Below are 19,071 nucleotides of genomic sequence, written 5' to 3'. Positions count from 1 at the left end.
AAAGAGACAGACATATATAAAATTATTGCCAAAGTCTTTTAGAAAAAATTTCAAAAAAATCATTGGCTACTATAAAAGGCAGCTTATTCTCCATCACAAAAACTCAGACAAAAGATCTACTAGCTGAGGAAAAACCCTGATATCATAAGAAAACAAAACCCCTACACATTGGACAAATTATTAAGAAATCAAATATTCTGAAAAGTATACTGTTGTTCAGTTGCTCAGTCGTGTCCAACTCTTTGCAACCACAAGAACTGTACCATGCCAGGCTTTCTGGTCTTTCACTATCTCCCAGAGTTTGCGCAAACTCATGTCCATTGGGTTGGCTATGCCATCCAACCATTGCATCCACTGCCAGTCTATTCTCCTGCTGTCCTCAATCTTTCCCAGCATCAGGGTCTCTTCCAATGAATAAACTCTTCGTGGGAGGTGGTCAAAGTAATGGAGCTTCGGCTTCAGCATCAGTCCTTCCAATGAATATGCAGAGTTGATTTCCTTGAGGATTGCCTGGTTTGATCTCCTTATAGACCAAGGGATACTCAAGAGTCTTCTCCAGAACCACAATTTCAAAGCACCAATTCTTTGGCACTCAGCCTTCTTTATGGTCCAACTCTCATATCCATACACGCTTACTGGAAAAACCATAGCTTTGACTATACTAACATCCTCAATACTCCAAGCTAGGCTCTTAACAGAGACCAAAGAGGACTACCTGGAAATGCTCTAGATAAACAGATCTCTGAGGAAGGAGGAGATCAAGTTGTGATGCTGTGCAGATGCAGTTTAAACTCCAGAACAGACCAGATGCCACCTGCCCCAGCCCAGTATTACAGCCACATGAGCAGTCCTTCCATCAAGCCAACTCCCTTCTGACAGAGCAGGTCCTGCCTAAGTGAAACTGACCTTGCACTGGTAGGTGTTCTGGACCCTCTTTGGGCTCAACTCTCCCATTTGACTTGGAGTTGCTAGTCTAGACTCAGGTGGCCTATTTGTCAAAGGTCAGGGGTGCTCAGGGACAGGATTGAGAAGAGGAACTCTTGACCTCCTCCAGTTCTGTAAGGTGAAAATGAACTTCCTGAAGCAGCCAGTCCCCTGAAGAAATTCCCTCACTCAGTACATCCTCCCCTGACAACAAAAAGGGTCTCTATGCCAAGCACTGAATTTTGTCTTCTAATCACATAGCTTGAAAAATAGATGTGAATCAATTTCCTAATTCATCTGATGTTCCCATGAGCTCTTTCTGAGGATCCAGAAGATAGCAAGATGCTTTTCTTCTCCCTTTACTGAAGGAATTCTGATTTTTTCTTTCAATTTTTTACAATTAAAAGATTATATGACTCAAATGAAAGTTTCATAGGATTATGCTGCTGCTGCTGCTAAGTCACTGCAGTCGTGTCTGACTCTGTGGGACCTCATAGACGGCAGCCCAAGAGGCTCCCCTGTCCCCGGGATTCTCCAGGCAAGGAGTGGGTTGCCATTTCCTTCTTCAGTGCACAAAAGCGAAAAGTGAAAGTGAAGTTGCTCAGTCATGTCTGACTCTAAGTGACCCCATGGACTGCAGCCTACCAGGCTCCTCCGTCCATGGGATTTTCCAGGCAAGAGTACTGGAGTTGGGTGCCATTGCCTTCTCCATCACAGGATTATAATCCACAGGAAAATGTTCTATAACTATGTATAATTTAAATGTAAATAAGTAGCTTTTCAGTCCGGCACTCAGTAGTTCTTCAGATCATGTCTGGTGGCTCCGCGGATTATAACAGAGAACATGGCAACCCAGAGGGAATGGACCCCGATGGTGTCATCGAGAGCAACTGGAATGAGATTGTTGATAACTTTGATGATATGAACTTAAAGGAGTCTCTTCTTCGGGGCATCTATGCTTATGGTTTTGAGAAGCCATCAGCTATTCAGCAGAGAGCTATTATTCCATGTATTAAAGGGTATGATGTGATTGCTCAAGCTCAGTCAGGTACTGGCAAGACAGCCACATTTGCTATTTCCATCCCGCAACAGTTGGAGATTGAGTTCAAAGAGACCCAAGCACTAGTGTTGGCCCCCACCAGAGAACTGGCTCAACAGATCCAAAAGGTAATTCTGGCACTTGGAAATTATATGGGAGCAACTTGTCATGCCTGCATTGGTGGAACAAACGTTCGAAATGAAATGCAAAAACTGCAGGCTGAAGCACCACATACTGTTGTTGGAACACCAGGGAGAGTGTTTGATATGTTAAACAGAAGATATACTCTCCAAAATGGATCAAAATGTTCGTTTTGGATGAAGCAGATGAAATGCTGAGCCAAGGGTTTAAGGATCAAATCTATGCGATTTTCCAAAAATTAAATACTAGTATTCAGGCGGTGTTGCTTTCTGCCACAATGCCAACAGATGTGTTGGAAGTGACCAAAAAATTCATGAGAGATCCAATTCAAATTTTGGTGAAAAGGGAAGAATTGACCCTTGAAGGAATCAAACAGTTTTATATTAATGTTGAAAGAGAGGAATGGAAGTTGGATACACTTTGTGACTTGTACGGGACACTGACAATCACATAGGCTGTTATTTTTCTCAATACAAGGTGCAAGGTGGACTGGCTCACAGAGAAAATGCATGCCAGGGACTTCACGGTTTCTGCCCTGCATGGTGACATGGACCAGAAAGAAAGAGATGTTATCATGAGGGAATTTCGATCAGGGTCAAGCCGTGTTCTGATCACTACTGACTTGTTGGCTCGTGGAATTGATGTGCAACAACTGTCACTGGTTATAAACTATGATCTACCTACCAATCGTGAAAACTATATTCATAGAATTGGCAGAGGGGGTCGATTTGGGAGGAAAGGTGTGGCTATAAACTTTGTTACTGAAGAAGACAAGAGGATTCTTCCTGACATTGAGGCTTTCTACAATACTACAGTGGAGGAAATGCCAGTGAATGTGGCCGACCTTATTTAATTCCTGGGATGAGACAGTTCTGAATGCAGTGCTCGCTGTTGCTGAAGAGGCGATCACAACGTGCATTGTGCTTCTTTCTTTGGGAATATTTGAATCTTGTCTCAATGCTCATAATGGATCAGAAATACAGATTTTGATAGCAAAGCAACATTAGTCATGAGCTCTTGTGAGGAAAGTCATTGGCTTTATCCTCTTTAGACTATTGAGGTGGGTATAAAAGATGGGGTCTGTAAAATCTTTCTTTCTTAGAAATTTATTTCCTAGTTCTGTAGAAATGGTTGTATTAGATGTTATCTATCATTTAATAATATACTTGTGGACTAAAAGATATAAGTGCTGTATAAAATCGGCCAATTATGTTAAACTAGCATATCTGCCTTTATTGTGTTTGTCATTAGCCTGAATAGAAAGGCCTTTAAAATTGATTTTTTTTTTTTAGCATTTGAATGCATTTTGTTTGGTATTATATTTATTCAATAAAGTATTTAATTAGTGCTAAGTGTGAACTGGACCCTGTTGCTAAGCCCCAGCAAACAATCATCCTAGGTAGGGTAAAACCCCCAGTAAAATGGCCATATTGCACGTGACTTAATGAAGTTTGAATGGTAAATAAATTGTATATTCACTTTAAAAAAATAATAATAAATGTGAATAAGTAAACTGACTTCCTTTTATTCAATTTGTAGGTACTGTAATTACAGTATTTTTGTTTTTATTTATTTATTTATTTATTTATTTATTTATTTTTTCAGTGGGTTTTGTCATACATTGATATGAATCAGCCATAGATTTACACGTATTCTTCATCCCGATCCCCCCTCCCACCTCCCTCTCCACCCGATTCCTCTGGGTCTTCCCAGTGCACCAGGCCCGAGCACTTGTCTCATGCATCCCACCTGGGCAATAATCCAGAAACACAGCAAGTAGTTTTGTCTTTGTTCAATAATAAATGTGATTTGTCCCTTTTTTGTGGCTATTACTTAAGTGATTATGGAAACCTGATAGAATTATAATTCTGAGGATAAGGTTTTATATACAAAGTTTATTGAAAAGTGACTTTCATGGATACATTGCTTGTTTTCTTCTGTTTCTAGATGGTATAAAGGCAGTACTTCTGCTTTGCTGTTTTACAAGTCTTCCCTAACTTAACTGTAGTAAGAGGTTTACCAGGAATATCCTGCGATAGAAACATTTGAAACTCAAACTTAAATCTGTAACCAGTTATCAAATTTAATGTACTGGTGAAACTAGCAAGGTTATTAAAATAAACCTGGTTTAAAAAACCCAAACTACCTAAAAATCTAGGCTTTAGCAAAGAAAAACAGGCATTACTATCTAGCACTTCAACTAAGAATTATCAAATCTACAGTACTGTCAAAACAACTTTAATACTAGTCATAATATATGCTTAATGAATATATACATGAAATCTTTAATGCCAAATGCAGAATGTACGTGACAAATATTATGTGACAGTAGTTCTTAATTTTGAATCAAAATACATGCTGTATGTTCTGCAAATGTATAATGATCTATAGTTAGTTTGAAATTATTTCTGTTTTTTTAATTTTTACTGGACTTTTTTCACTTATGTTTATATTAGCATGGTGTAATTTTTAATCATAATCCCCCTTTTGGATGATTTACTTCTTTGATTTTGAAAATATCAAACAATTTATTTTTTGTTATCTGTATTTTATTCTTCAGCTTGAAATCTGCTTGCCTATTACCCAGATGACCCTAAGCATTACTCTTTCTAAATGAAAAAATTAAAGGTTAAAAGAAAATGCTCTCTATTGGAATTCTGTATGGTCTAGCAACATTATCCACTGCCCTTTTAAACACAGAGCAGTAACAAGGATTCCTTCCCTTTCTATCTCCTTACTAATCTATGCAAAACCTTTCTTTCACTGTATATTGACTCACTGGTAAACAGAAAGATAGAAATGACAAAGATTTCTTCCACTATTAAAACAAAAATTCATAACAATCTTTTTTTTTTCAATCTTTCTCTGGTAGATTAAATAAGATACCTTAGATTCTCATAGTTATGAAAAACAATAGAAATTCTAAATTTTAAAATATTTATAGCTAGAAAACAATTACAGGTTCTAGCATCCTTGTGTGCTAAGTCGCTTCAGTCATGTCTGACTCTTGGCAACCCAGTAGACTGTAGCCTGCCAGGTTCCTCTGTCCGTGGGCTTCTCCAGGCAAGAATACTAGAGTGGGCTGCCATGCCCTCCTCCAGGAAATCTTCCCCACCCAGGAACTGAATCCGCATCTCCTGCACTGCAGGCAGATTCTTTACCACTGGGCCACCGGGGAACCACTCTAGCATTTTTACTACTAGTCAATTATTGACTTTTAAAATTAGAACAGTGTCAGTATAAATATAGTTATTAAAGTACCTTTTTTCCAATAAATGGTTTTTTCCTACCAAATTATTGCAGAAGACAGAGGTAAATATAGCTTAGCAAATGTACTAAAATGCAGAAAACAGATAAAAGATTCTCAAAGCAAATCATAGAAGCATTTAACAAATTTATCATCTATAATCATTTGTATTCACCAATAATAGACAGTTTTTTGACACTGAATTATAATTAAATCCAAACATACTATTTAGGAGAAACCAAAACCAAACAAGCCAGAAAAAAATTAAAAAAAAAAAAAAAGAAAGAAAACTTTTTAAAGGTACAACTATGGACAAAAATATATTAAGTAAGCAAACAAAAATAAAACAGCTACAATAATATACTAACAATTATAGTAACAGAGTAAAACACAAAGCAAAACTTTTAAACTGAGTTTCAACACATGATAAAATATATGGCTGCCTAATTTAAATGCTACCCCTTCAGAGGTCACCCAACCTAAATTCCCTGTCATTTTAGTCATTTCCTCTCATTTCCAATGTCATTTTAGTCATTTTGATAGTTTACAGTGAAGTGTCGGATTCCTGATCTCTGAAGATGATTCAGCTTCAGGACCAGGGACCAGGCCTGATCACTTAAGAGCTTTTGTGTAGCAGAGTTTTATTAAAATATGAAAGGGACAGAGAATGCTTCTGACATAGACATCAGAGGGGACAGAGAGTGCCCCCTTGGTGGTCTAACCAAAGGAGTTACATACTTTTTAAATTAGTTATTACAATAAGTCAAAAGAATGTCTCAAAGTTATAAAAATCTTACCAGACCCACACCCACAATTTACATTTTAAGGTAACAGGATTAGAATTTAACAACAGAAAGATCTTGCCAGACCCATTCCCATAATATACATTCTAAAATATCAGGATTAGTCAGGAGGTTTTCAGGAAGAAGCAACTGTTCTCAAGCGGGATACATTGTTGTTATATAATCCCTCGTACAGAGTTTAACTGAGTTGTTTGTTGTGTAATCATCAGTTCCAGGCTTAAAGTGAAAAACAATTTTATGTGACTAAGACTAAGGAATGTAGAGGAAAAAAAATATGTTGTCCTTTCCTCCACCTTGAGAATTCCAAATCCCTATCTCCTCCTTAGAAAAGGTTAGTTTTCATTCCAATCCCAAAGAAAGGCAATGACAAAGAATGCTCAAACTACCACAAAATTGCACTCATCTCACACGCTAGTAAAGTAATGCTCAAAATTCTCCAAGCCAGATTTCAGCAATACATGAACAGTGAACCTCGAGATGTTCAAGCTGGTTTTAGAAAAGGCAGAGGAACCAGAGATCAAATTGCCAACATCCGCTGGATCATCAAAAAAGCAAGAGAGTTCCAGAAAAACATCTATTTCTGCTTTATTGACTATGCCAAAGCCTTTGACTGTGTGGATCACAATTAACTGTGGAAAACTCTGAAAGAGATGGGAATACCAGATCACTTGACCTGCCTCCTGAGAAATCCGTATGCAGGTCAGGAAGCCAACAGTTAGAACTGGACATGGAAAAACAGACTGGTTCTAAATAGGAAAAGGAGTAAGTCAAGGCTGTATATTGTCACCATGCTTATTTAACTTATATGCAGAGTACATCATGAGAAACGCTGGGCTGAAAGAAGTACAAGCTGGAATCAAGATTGCTGGGAGAAACATCAATAACCTCATATATACAGATGCTACTGCTGCTGCTAAGTCCCCTCAGTCGTGTCCAACTCTGTGCGATCCCATAGATGGCAGCCCACCCTGCTCCCCCGTCCCTGGGATTCTCCAGGCAAGAACACTGGAGTGGGTTGCCATTTCCTTCTCCAATGCATGAAAGTGAAAAGTGAAACTGAAGTCACTCAGTCATGACCTCCTACTTGAGAGCCCCAGACCCCTTTCTCCTCCTCTGGCACTCCAAACTTTTTATCAACCTGCCTAGGAATTGACTCTCTCAATTTCCTCTCATTTTTCTATTTATATTCACCACAATATATTTATAATAGCCAAAATTTTAATCTGTTTAATTACTGTTGGTCTTTCCTAACTAGATTGTACACACCATATGACCAGTCCCATTTAAACAGTAACCTGATAGTGTTGTTTAAACAACATAACAAGTTTAAATTAATAAACATATATCAAATTTCACATGATAGCCCATAATAAGGGGACATAATTTATTTTCAATTATTCTTAGGACATTAAAAGTATCCTAATATTATACAAATTTAAAAATGTATTTTACAGTCAATTCTAAAAACCAATTATTATATAGGCTTTTTCACTACAACGAAGCATAAAGAGAAAATGATAACATAACAAGAAAACTATGATCATTTGGAAAAAGCATGAACCATTCATTCTCTCAACATATATTAGGTAAAAAGAAAAAATAAAAAAAAACTTATTCTAAATATGTAAAACTAAAAAACTCCATACTAAAGATCTACCCAAGCTATAATTATTATTTTTTAACCTTAATGATATATTTAACTTAAGAAGTTAAGAAACAAGAATAACAGTTAAAATGTAAAATATAATGGTAATGGTATTATAATTAGGATAAAATGTGATGTAGCATGCTATAAGGGCATCCGGCAGAGACACAAGATCTACACCACAGATGCAAGGGCAAACCCCCCTTCCCTTCACAAGGAAATGCTATATGATCACCAGAAGATGCAGAAATTTAACACACATATACACACCACATACACATACACAGAGATGAAAGATCTGTAAAGAAGAAAGGGAAAAAAGAAGAAGAAAGGGAAACAGCATCTACACTTTAGGGAGAGTCAGTTCAGTCGCTCAGTCGTGTCCCACTCTTTGTGACCCCATGAACCGCAGCACGCCAGGCCTCCCTGTCCATCACCAACTCCCGGAGTCCATCCAAACCCATGTCCATTGAGTCGGTGATGCCATCCAACCATCTCATCCTCTGTCATCCCCTTTTCGTCCTGCCCTCAATCCTTCCCAGCATCAGAGTCTTCTCAAATGAGTCAACCCTTTGCATGAGGTGGCCAAAGTATTGGAGTTTCAGCTTCAGCATCAGTCCTTCCAATGAACACCCAGGACTGATCTCCTTTAGGATTGACTGGTTGAATCTCCTTGCAGTCCAAGGGACTCTCTTAGGGGGAGAATAAACTGGTAAACCCTTTATAAAGGAAAATTTTTCATCATTCATTGTTTGAACCAGCAATTTCACTTCTAGGACTCTACACTATAGAGACATGTACATATACATAAAAGAAGGTAGACAGAGGAGTTTCACTACAGCATGGCTTATAATCGTATACAACTGGGAAGTAATAAAAGTCTTTAAAAAAAAGATGATTAAATATGCAATTACATATGTATGTAATAGAATATTATGTAGCCAATACATTGGCCACCTGATGCAAAGAATTGACTCATTTGAAAATACCCTGATTCTGGGAAAGACTGAAGGCAGGAGGAGAAGGCGATGACAGAGGATGAGATGGTTGGATGGCATCCCCAACTCAATAGACATGAGTTTGAGTAAACTCCGGAAGTTGGTGATGGACAGGGAGGCCTGGCATGCTGCAGTCCATGGGGTCGCAAAGAGTCGGACACAACTAAGCAACTGAACTGAACTGCTTATGTAGCCATTAAAATTAATGAAATAGATCAATATGTACTACCCAGGAATCAGGAAACTCTGTTTTTATATGTAGCAACTAACTCTTCTAAAAGTCTATAACCTGATGATCAATCCAATATGACAGTTTAAGTTACAATGTTACATTAAAAAACATATAATATTGAGTTTCTAGAAAGCAATCAATAAACACCTAAACCCCCAAACTGGAATAAAAGAAAAATAATACCGCATGTAACAGAGTAGTATAGATCTGTTCAAAGAGAACGTCATCTCTTTAGGGTCCTAGCAAAGCATGAAAGTAACACTAATCTAAAGTTAATTTATATTGATATTTAAGACCCTGGAATACAGTAAAGAAGGCTAGGCTAATTGAGTTGGGAAACAAACTCACCAATTAGTGGGAAAGGCAGATTTAGAGTCAATAAAAAATGGCAAGTATCTAATAAGATGCTGGACACTTAGTAGGTTTAAGAACTTATAGTATCATTGGAAAGAGTGACAAGTAAACAAGCAATGCAAATACAATGTAAATAATTTCTAAACAGTATAATATAATTTACTTATTTGTAAGCTTTTATTGTCTATCTCCCATGACTAGAATGAGAGTGCCATGAAAGAAAAGATTTTTGTCTAGTTGTATTCCAAATGTTTATAGCAGTGACAGGGAATTAATAAATTCTCAACAGATTAGTTGATTGAATAAAGAAAGGGAGAGAAAGTAAGGCAAAATACAAAGGAGGGAGGTTGGGCTACACTGGACGTAGATTCAGGGTACTGGGCCAGGAAGTAATCAGAGAAAGTTTCTGAGAAGATATAAAAACCTCAGAGAGACCTGAAAACAAGACTGAATTTAATGAATATATCTGAATGGCGTGATATTGTCTTTGGTCAAGGACCAAAGACATAGAAGACTTCTTAGAAATAAATGGAACTGATTTCTGTGAAAATATTGTTTTATTTTGCAACTAATGTTCCTGTGGAGTATCCCAGGTTAAGATGTCAGATAGATAGAATTTTATACATATATCAAATTACACAGAGAGCTCTAATAAGAAAAAATGACTGTAAATATGTTCACTGGACTTAGCAACACAAAGGCCACTTGTGACCATTATGAGAGCGATTTCATTACGGGGAAGAAGTGGAAACCAGACTGTGGAGGGTTTAGGAGTAAAAGAGAAATGAATGTTTGGCTTTTCCAGAGAATGGGTAGTGATTTTGAGGTCTGGATGAGAAAAGGAGCTTTATCTGATTACATCCGTGAATATCTCTAGTTATAACATATACTTCAACAAACCTTTTTAAAGTGACAAGCTTAGGCTTTGTGTTTGTATGTGGAAGAGGAAATATTGCTAGAGAGGTAGAGGAAGAAAAACATGCACTGTACTAAAAATTAGCTTCTTCCATAGGCTTTTGGACATGCTGACCAGGAACTCTGAGAATTCGACAGTGTAAGATTATTTATTGACAATGGTTGGTTGGGAGAAAGATTTGCATATTATTTGAATGTGAAAAGAAAAATAAACAACTTTAATGAGCAGAGTAAGTGTGTTGACTGAACTACATGAAATGCATTTAGTTTTTCTCCCCAGAAGCATACTCAAGCTTATATATCTCTGTGCTTTTGGTGTTCTAGGATAGTATTTGTGAAAATATCAAAATACTTCTGCAGATATCTAAAAATGATTTATTGTAAAGAATATAAAATAACTGAGACCTAAAATTCATTACTTATTGATTACTGGAAAGTCATTCATTTATATTATGAAAAATTACCATAGAATTTTCATCATCACCATTCTCTCATTCTATTTTTTTCTGTTTCTTTCTTGCCATTCTCCCTCGCTCTTTAATTATTTACCTTGTTCCATTCTCTCCACAGTTAATTGTCAGGAAATATTTGCTGAAAGTTAATAATAAATTTTTTGTAGCATATTATAGCATTAAGAGATAGAGTTCAAAAAAGCGTGAGTCAATAACATTGCATTTATTTTGTCTTACTTAATTTTATGGCAAAAGTAGCCCAGAAATTCACCTATATCACACCAATATAAGTACATTGCTTTTACTTTTAAAATCAGTTACAAAATTATAAAATACTTGACCATATTATAACGTAACAATTGGCAATTGGCTTTTTTTATATAAGTGACAATATTTGGGAATGTGATTACTGCATTTTAAAATTCTTCATTATCGCACTATAAGCGGTTATACACACATAGAAGCAGCAAAGACGGCTAAGACACAAAACCTGTCACCCAGAGGCTCTCGTCATCTCCAGTGTTATAATAGAAGTCATGGGAATCCACACAGTACCATGGCCACAGAGAGAAAACTTCCTTCCTTAAAACTAGGATGAAACTTCAAGAAGTATTTCCAAAAGGATACATAAAATAACCTTTATTTTCCATTTACTTTCCAAGTCACCTTGCCACCTCTGATTGATTCAATCAAAAGATGCCACAGGAAGGCAAATGCAGAGTAATCACACAGGCAACAGGCACTCAGTATGACTTCCATAGGGAGATTCCTAACCGGCCTCCTGAGAGTGGCTTAGAAGTGTGGCAAGACATATTGATGGATGTAAAGTGATAGCATTTTTACATGATAAAAACTAAGTCATCTGTACGCACTCAGAATTTACCACGTCTCAAAACATATTTGAACACTATGCAAGTCCATCTGTTACCTTTCTGATTTTAATAATTTCAAAAATACCCTATTTGAAAGGTTTTTAATAAATTATAAATACTTAATATCTTCTTTCTGTACTTGATTTTTACTACATTCTCTTATTTACATACATATTCATGTTTTATATATAATGACATACTTATGTCATATGTTGTATTTACCTATATATAAAATGTTTATTTACATAAATTAACATATATACAGAAATGCAATTAACTCATTTAGCAAGCCCCATTTATACATCTCCAAATACTGCCTGATACTTCAGTGTGGCATGTATATATTTCTATGTGTGCCATGGTGTTCTAAAACAGAAGAAAAATAAAGAAAAAGGCTGGAAAGTGCTGTACGAAATGATTACTCAATTTGTGATGATGGAAAAAAGTGCCCTATCTTTACAGTAGTGGTGCTCTCTTCAGCTAGATTATTCTGTTTGTGAAATTTTAACCTATAAACAATATTACAAAGTATGCCTCAAAGGATCTCACAATTTCATAAGGTGTCCAGATCTTAAGTGCATCAGAGTAAGAAACATTATTACTGATTTCATTTGGGCACCACAGAAAAAGCATAAAATGCTCCTCCTCTAGTCCTTTATAGAGAATAATTCCAGACAAAAATAAAAACTTCTCATCATAACAATCCAAAGATATAAGCTATCTGATATTTCTCCTCTTATGACCTAAAATAGTTTTTTCAGTTAAAAGCCAGGATGATAGCAGTATTATATTTACTTATAGAACTTGAGAATCATTTTGCTCACTAAAAATACTGTTAGAGATGGTTAGAGATAATTGGGCATTCCACTACAGACCTTTTTATTGAGTACACTGGGGGCTAAATACTTCTAATTCCGATCCCTCAAAATGTATACAACATGAAAATATTGGTGTCCAATGGCAAATGAGTTTGGAAAACCAAATTTTAAATTTGAACTTCAATTTTGCTACATGTGAGACTATTTCTTTAAGTTTTAATTAGATCTGATATAGTAACATGGTCTAGTTTCTAGAATTTTTGTTTCATTAATTTGTGCATGTACTTTTGCCAAGTATTTGTGTCATCCCTGAGGATATAGTTGTGAACAAAACTGACTAAGCCACTGCCTTCAAGAAACTTGAATTTTAGAGGAGAAAGTCAATAAACAAATATCAGCAAATATACAGGTGATAATAAATGCTATAGAGAAATATTAAGTATAAATAGGGATAATAAGAAATGATAGAAAGATAGATAGAACAACAAAGGAAAAAAGAAATGCTGGAATGGGAGACATTGCTATTATGACTTTCAGTCTCAAGAAAGATTTCGCCAGTTAGATCACATCTGAGCAGATATATGAAGGAAGTTATAGAGTATGCTATGCAGATATATGGGAAGGAGTATGTCAGATTAAAAAAAAAGAGAGAGACAGTATAAATGCCACGAAGCCGGAAGCTATATGATGTTTCACGAAAATTTCAGGCGACAGACTTCCAATGTCTGGTTCTGCAAGTAAAGAGATTGGAAGTCACCACTGCAACTTAACAAAAAGTAAAAAGCTGAACAAGCTGAAAAATCAACATCTTTTCTTGGACTTGGAAAAGAGGGGAGGACCCAGAGCAATGCATTTTCCCAAGATGGGAGAGGCAGGTGTACACAGCGAGTCAGAGTATACCAGCATGAAGACTAAGGAGAGGAAATTGCCACGGGAAGCAGTACCAGAGTAAGAAACGATAAACTGTCATTGATAAACGGTTGGGGGCTCAAAGTGAACAAGTCTGACAGTGAAAAACTCCAGGGAACCCTATAATAGGGAAGCCTCCAAAATACTGTCAGATTCACCACCCAGAGTAGATAATATTAACTTGAGAGACAGCAGACTTCAAAGCAACGAAATTTATCACAGGAAAACAAGCCACATGCAAAAGAATGAAACTTGACCCCTATGTTACACCATACATAAAAATCAACTTCAAAAAAAAAACATCAACTTCAAATTGATTAAAAACTTAAACAAAAGGCCTTAAAATACAAAACTCCTAGAAGAAAACAAAGGAGGAAAGCTCCTTGACATTGGTCTTAGAAAAAATTTTTGGACTTGACACCAAAAGCAAAAGCAAAAATAAAGAAGCGGGATGACATCAAACTGAAAATCTTCTGCAAAGCAAAGAAAACCATCAACAAAATAAACAGGCAGCCTATGAAATAGGAGAAAAGATTCACAAATCACATATCTGACAAGGTGTTAATATCTGAAATATACAAGGAAGACATACAACTTAATAGTAAAAATAACCCAATTGAAAAACAGTCAAAGAACTTACACATTTTTCCAAAGGCATACAAATGGCCAACATGTACATGAAAAGGTGAACAACATCACTAATTATCAGGGAAATGCAAACCAAAACCACAATGAAACATCACCTCACACGTTAGGATATTTATTATCAAAAAGAAAATGTAACAAATGCTGGAGAAGATATGGAGAGAAGGGAACTCTTCATACATGGTAGGTAGAAATGTAAACTGATAGTGCCATATCGAGAAAATATGGAGGCTCCTCAAGATATTAAAACTAGAACTATCAGGTGGTTGTTGTTTAGTCGCTAAGTTCTGTCCAACTCTTTTGCAAGCCCATGGACTGTAGTCTGCCAGGCTCCTCTGTCCACGGGATTTCCTAGCTAAAAATACTGGAGTGGGTAGATATTTCCTTCTCCAGGGGATCTTCCCAACCCAGGGATCGAACCCACTTTTCCTGGACTAGCAGGCAGATAATTCACCACTGAGCCACCAGGTAAGCCCCAGAACTACCATATGACCCAGCAATCCCACAGAGTTAAGTCATGGGGAGAACAATGAAAGTTGGAATAAGAAGGACAGTGTTGCAAGTTTTACAGTGCTGTCTTTTATCTTGAGTGTGATGGGAAGACAATGAGAAGACATGCTGCATTTTATGTTTCAAATTAAAAATAATATGGGGTTTGGGTATTTTTTAATGGCTGAGGACAAGGGGAAACAAGAAGATCATCAGGGAGAATACATTAAGTTCAATCTTGCTTTAGATCAGGGCAAGAGATGGTCACTTTGGTGAACCTCTATATTTCAAGCATAAACACCCATAATAAATTTACAAAAGAAAAAATGGCTGCTTCTGTCATTCTGAAACTGATATTAGGAGCAGAAGCAGGTCTAAGCTCTCTCATAATTCTACACATCCACTGTTACAATCAACCATTCAGACTCCAGAGAACATTTCTCTACATCTTACATCTATCTCCTTTAAAAAGAAAGGACAATATGAACAAGTTTGAGTTATGCCGTTACTGACATATGAGACAAAACTGCTTTGGAATGAAAGGAAGGAGTCACAGAAGCCTTTAATTAATAAACATAAACTTAAAGTCCTTCCCTGTAGATAGCATTACTTTACTAGCATGTGAGATGAGTGCAATTGTGCGATAGTTTGAGCATTCTTTGGTATTGCCTTTCTTTGGGATTGGAATGAAAACTGGCCTTTTCCAGTCCTGTGGCCACTGCTGAGTTTTCCAAATTTGCTGGCATATAGAATGCAGCACTTACACAGCATCTTTCAGGATATGAAATAGCGCACCTAGAATTCCATCACCTCCACTAGCTTTGTTCATAGTGATGCTTTCTAAGGCCCACTTGACTTCACATTCCAGGATGTCTGGCTCTAGATGAGTGATCACACCATCGTGATTATCCGGGTCATGAAGATCTTTTATGTACAGTTCTTCTGTGTATTCTTGCCACCTCTTCTTAATATCTTCTGCTTCTGTTCAGTTCAGTTCAGTTCAGTCTCTCAGTCATGTCCGGCAATTTGCGACCCAATAAATTGCAGCACACCAGGCCTCCCTGTCCATCACCAACTCCCAGAGTTTACTCAAACTCATGTCCATCAAGTCGGTGATGCCATCCAACCATCTCATCCTCTGCCGTCCCCTTCTCCTCCTGCCTCCAATCCCTCCCAGCATCAGGGTCTTTTCCAATGAGTCAACTCTTCACATGAGGTGGCCAAGGTATTGGAGTTTCAGCTTCAGCATCAGTCCTTCCAATGAACACCCAAAACTGATCTGCTTTAGGATAGACTGGTTGGATCTCCTTGCAGTCCAAGGGACTCTCAAGAGTCTTCTCCAACACCACAGGTCAAAAGCATCAATTTTTTGGCACTCAGCCGAAATCTCACATATCAGTAATCTCACATATGCAGATGACACCACCCTTATGGCAGAAAGTGAAGAGGAACTAAAAAGCCTCTTGATGAAAGTGAAAGAGGAGAGTGAAAAAATTGGCTTAAAGCTCAACATTCAGAAAATTAAGATCATGGCATCTGGCCCCATCACTTCATGGGAAATAGACGGGGAAACAGTGGAAACAGTGTCAGACTTTATCTTTTTGGGCTCCAAAATCACTGCAGATGGTGATTGCAGCCCTGAAATTAAAAGACGCTTACTCCTTGGAAGGAAAGTGATGACCAACCTAGATAGCATATTAAAAAGCAGAGACATTACTTTGCCAACAAAAGTCCGTCTAGTTAAGGCTATGGTTTTTCCAGTGGTCATGTATGGATGTGAGAGTTGGACTGTGAAGAAAGCTGAGTGCTGAAGAATTGATGCTTTTGACCTGTGGTGTTGGAGAAGACTCTTGCGAGTCCCTTGGACTGCAAGGAGATCCAACCAGTCCATCCTAAAGGAGATCAGTCCTGTGTGTTCATTCGAAAGACTGATGCTGAAGCTGAAACTCCAATACCTTGGCCACCTCATGTGAAGAGTTGACTCATTGGAAAAGACCCTGATGCTGGGAGGGATTGGGGGCAGGAGGAGAAGGGGACGACAGAGGATGAGATGGCTGGATGGCATCACTGACTTGATGGACATGAGTTTGAATAAACTCCAGGAGTTGGTGATGGACAGGGAGGCCTGGCGTGCTGCAATTCATGGGGTCTTAAAGAGTCGGACACGACTGAACAACTGAACTCAACTGGATAGATAGCATAAATGCAATACTTCATGTATCATTTGCTAGTAGGACCAAGAGTGCTGTATGGTAGAGGGAACTCAGCACGGTCTGGAGAGGAATGTTTTTCTCCACACCCCGCTGACCCCCGACTATATAATCCTTACAAAAATCTGCTTGTGGCAGCCAGAGAATAACTTGCAATATTAAACAATCCATATTACTCTTAAATTTGTATGCCTATATAGATCTAGACAGAATATGTGAAACATAATTCTTTATAGTACCATTTACATGAAAACTAAAGTCTATATTCAAATTAATTAATTTTTATCAAAGTACTAATATTTGATAATATTTACAAAAAAGTTAAATATAAATTCCAACTTCATTTAAAAATCTGCATTTAAATTTGAGATATTAAAAATTATAAAGTATATTACTTCATTGCACGATTTTGTTTATATTATGTCATTCTCATAATTTGAATATTTTTGAAAAATAAGTTTTAAACATATGCAAATAGTCTCCAAATGTTTAAATAGTTGAAAAACTTCCATTTACCTTTTATTGAATTATATTTAAATTTGTGCATTTTGACTAAATTCCATTTATCGTTTAATTCTTTAAAACATTGTCACTAGAATACAAATTATATGACATCCTCAATTATCACAAGTTTGTTTCTACTGAAACAAAGGCAAGAAAAAATAAATTTTGTAATATAAATACAATAATTTATAAACTATACATATGTTTATTACTCATCTAAGCCTCACCAGCCCACCAACAGAACAGACATGTATAAAAGGCATATTTTTCAACACTGTCACTATGAATATGTATTTGTTAAAGTTGGATGCTAGAACATAATTTTTTAACACTTTTTGGTCTTGCATTATAGCCTATAAATATTCAGACAGAAGAGATGTGGGCCTCTATTTGTATTCTTGCCTGAACCAAACAAATGTCCAGGCTAGTGTGATAACTAGAAGACCAGATATGATTGTGCAGCTGTACACAAAATTCTAGGAGAAACCATTCACACGGATCACAATATAAATGAAGCTCTCATGAGGTCAAGAAGGTGAGAAGTTGCCTTTTATGTATGTATTTTGAAGGTAGAGCTAATTTCTTAACAGACAAGAAACAATGTTTGGAGAAAATGAGAAACAAAGATTTCAACATTTTTGGCCAGAGGAATTAAGTGGATAAAGTTATCATTCACTGAGACTTACTTGGCATTTAAACAGATAAAAGTTTAGGTAACTGTTAAAAAACTCCTGACACTTTCTATGTATTTTCTCTAGAGAGGAATGACAGAACAATAATACCTACCACAGAAATACTTCACCATGGTAATAAGATAAATGTCAAGTGTTTTGACTTCCTTGGAGGAAAACATTCTAAAAATGCAAACTGGAATTGCTATCTTGATATTACATTCATGATGGATTTTAAATGATTTCTTAAAAGTATATGTTCTGTCTAGATTCTTTCCTGATGCCAACATTGTGTTAACAGTGCCAATGTAAGACTCAAATACAACGCAAACCTCAAAACACTTTTTTCCTTTCATCAACATCACTATTTTCAGCACTTCAGCACTGTTTTCAACATTACTGAATTTTACTGATCTTTCACATGTAGCTTTCTAGATGTTTATTCCCATTATTTAAATATCTGTTTCTATTTTCTAATTCATAATAAAGTATTTTTATTTCTCTTTCTGTTACTGCCCTTATGACAGTACAATAACATTATTGCTTTGAGACAATTTTCTGTCAGGTATATCAAACTGCTGAGTAGACTTGGATCACTCTTTTGAAATGAGATTTTTAGTTAAATTTGATTTGAATTTTGGGCAAACCCAGTAAAACTTGCATACTGAAAAACTGGTAACAAAAACAACTTTAAAAGGTGGATAAATGTAACAACTATTCATGTCTTTTTTCAGTTTAGTACAAAAATATTCCAAACATTTAATTTTTTCCTGTAAAAATATATATTTTTATATATTCTGAAGTGTGCTAGGGTTTAAAGGTGTCAATTTCACCCCTAGGTGCTAAATATTTTACTTACTAGCTACGTGACTTGGACAAGGAATTTAACATCTCTAATTCTCTGTTCCTTGTCTTTAAATAGGGATAACTCTAGTACTTAACATCACTGAATTATAGTGAAAACTAAGTGAGTGCTATTTAATTTCTTCTTCTAAAAAGGGTGGACAGTAACATACAATTAAAGCCTTCATAAGCTGTCCTTATTATCCAGTCTATTCTAGTAATACTATAGTTATCTGCAGTTTATTGAAAATATGTCACTATTCCATAAATCTGTGAGGCTACACATGATATTTGTTTGGTTGTATTGCTTCCTTTCCCTCTTCTCTTTCCTGCTTGCTTAAAGGCCTGCTACATCTTCAA

General features: G+C 36.5%; 2 protein-coding genes across 3 annotated transcripts in view; one reads left to right on the top strand and one right to left on the bottom strand.

Annotated features, from left to right (window-relative positions):
* The window catches only part of DPYD (dihydropyrimidine dehydrogenase), an 880,709-nt gene that overhangs the window by 800,309 nt on the left and 61,329 nt on the right, over nt 1–19,071 (bottom strand). The gene's annotated exons all lie outside the window — the stretch shown is intronic.
* LOC122676644 (eukaryotic initiation factor 4A-II-like) lies at nt 1,706–3,030 on the top strand. The gene is given in 2 exon segments (XM_043876121.1): nt 1,706–2,245; nt 2,248–3,030. Coding segments are annotated over 2 exon segments (1,221 nt in total). The 5' UTR covers nt 1,706–1,734; the 3' UTR covers nt 2,958–3,030.

This window comes from Cervus elaphus, chromosome 20 (genome assembly GCF_910594005.1).
Source record: "Cervus elaphus chromosome 20, mCerEla1.1, whole genome shotgun sequence".
Lineage (NCBI taxonomy): Eukaryota > Metazoa > Chordata > Mammalia > Artiodactyla > Cervidae > Cervus > Cervus elaphus.
The sequence above is the reverse complement of the archived record's forward strand: the minus strand, read 5'-3'. Positions and strand labels throughout refer to the sequence as shown.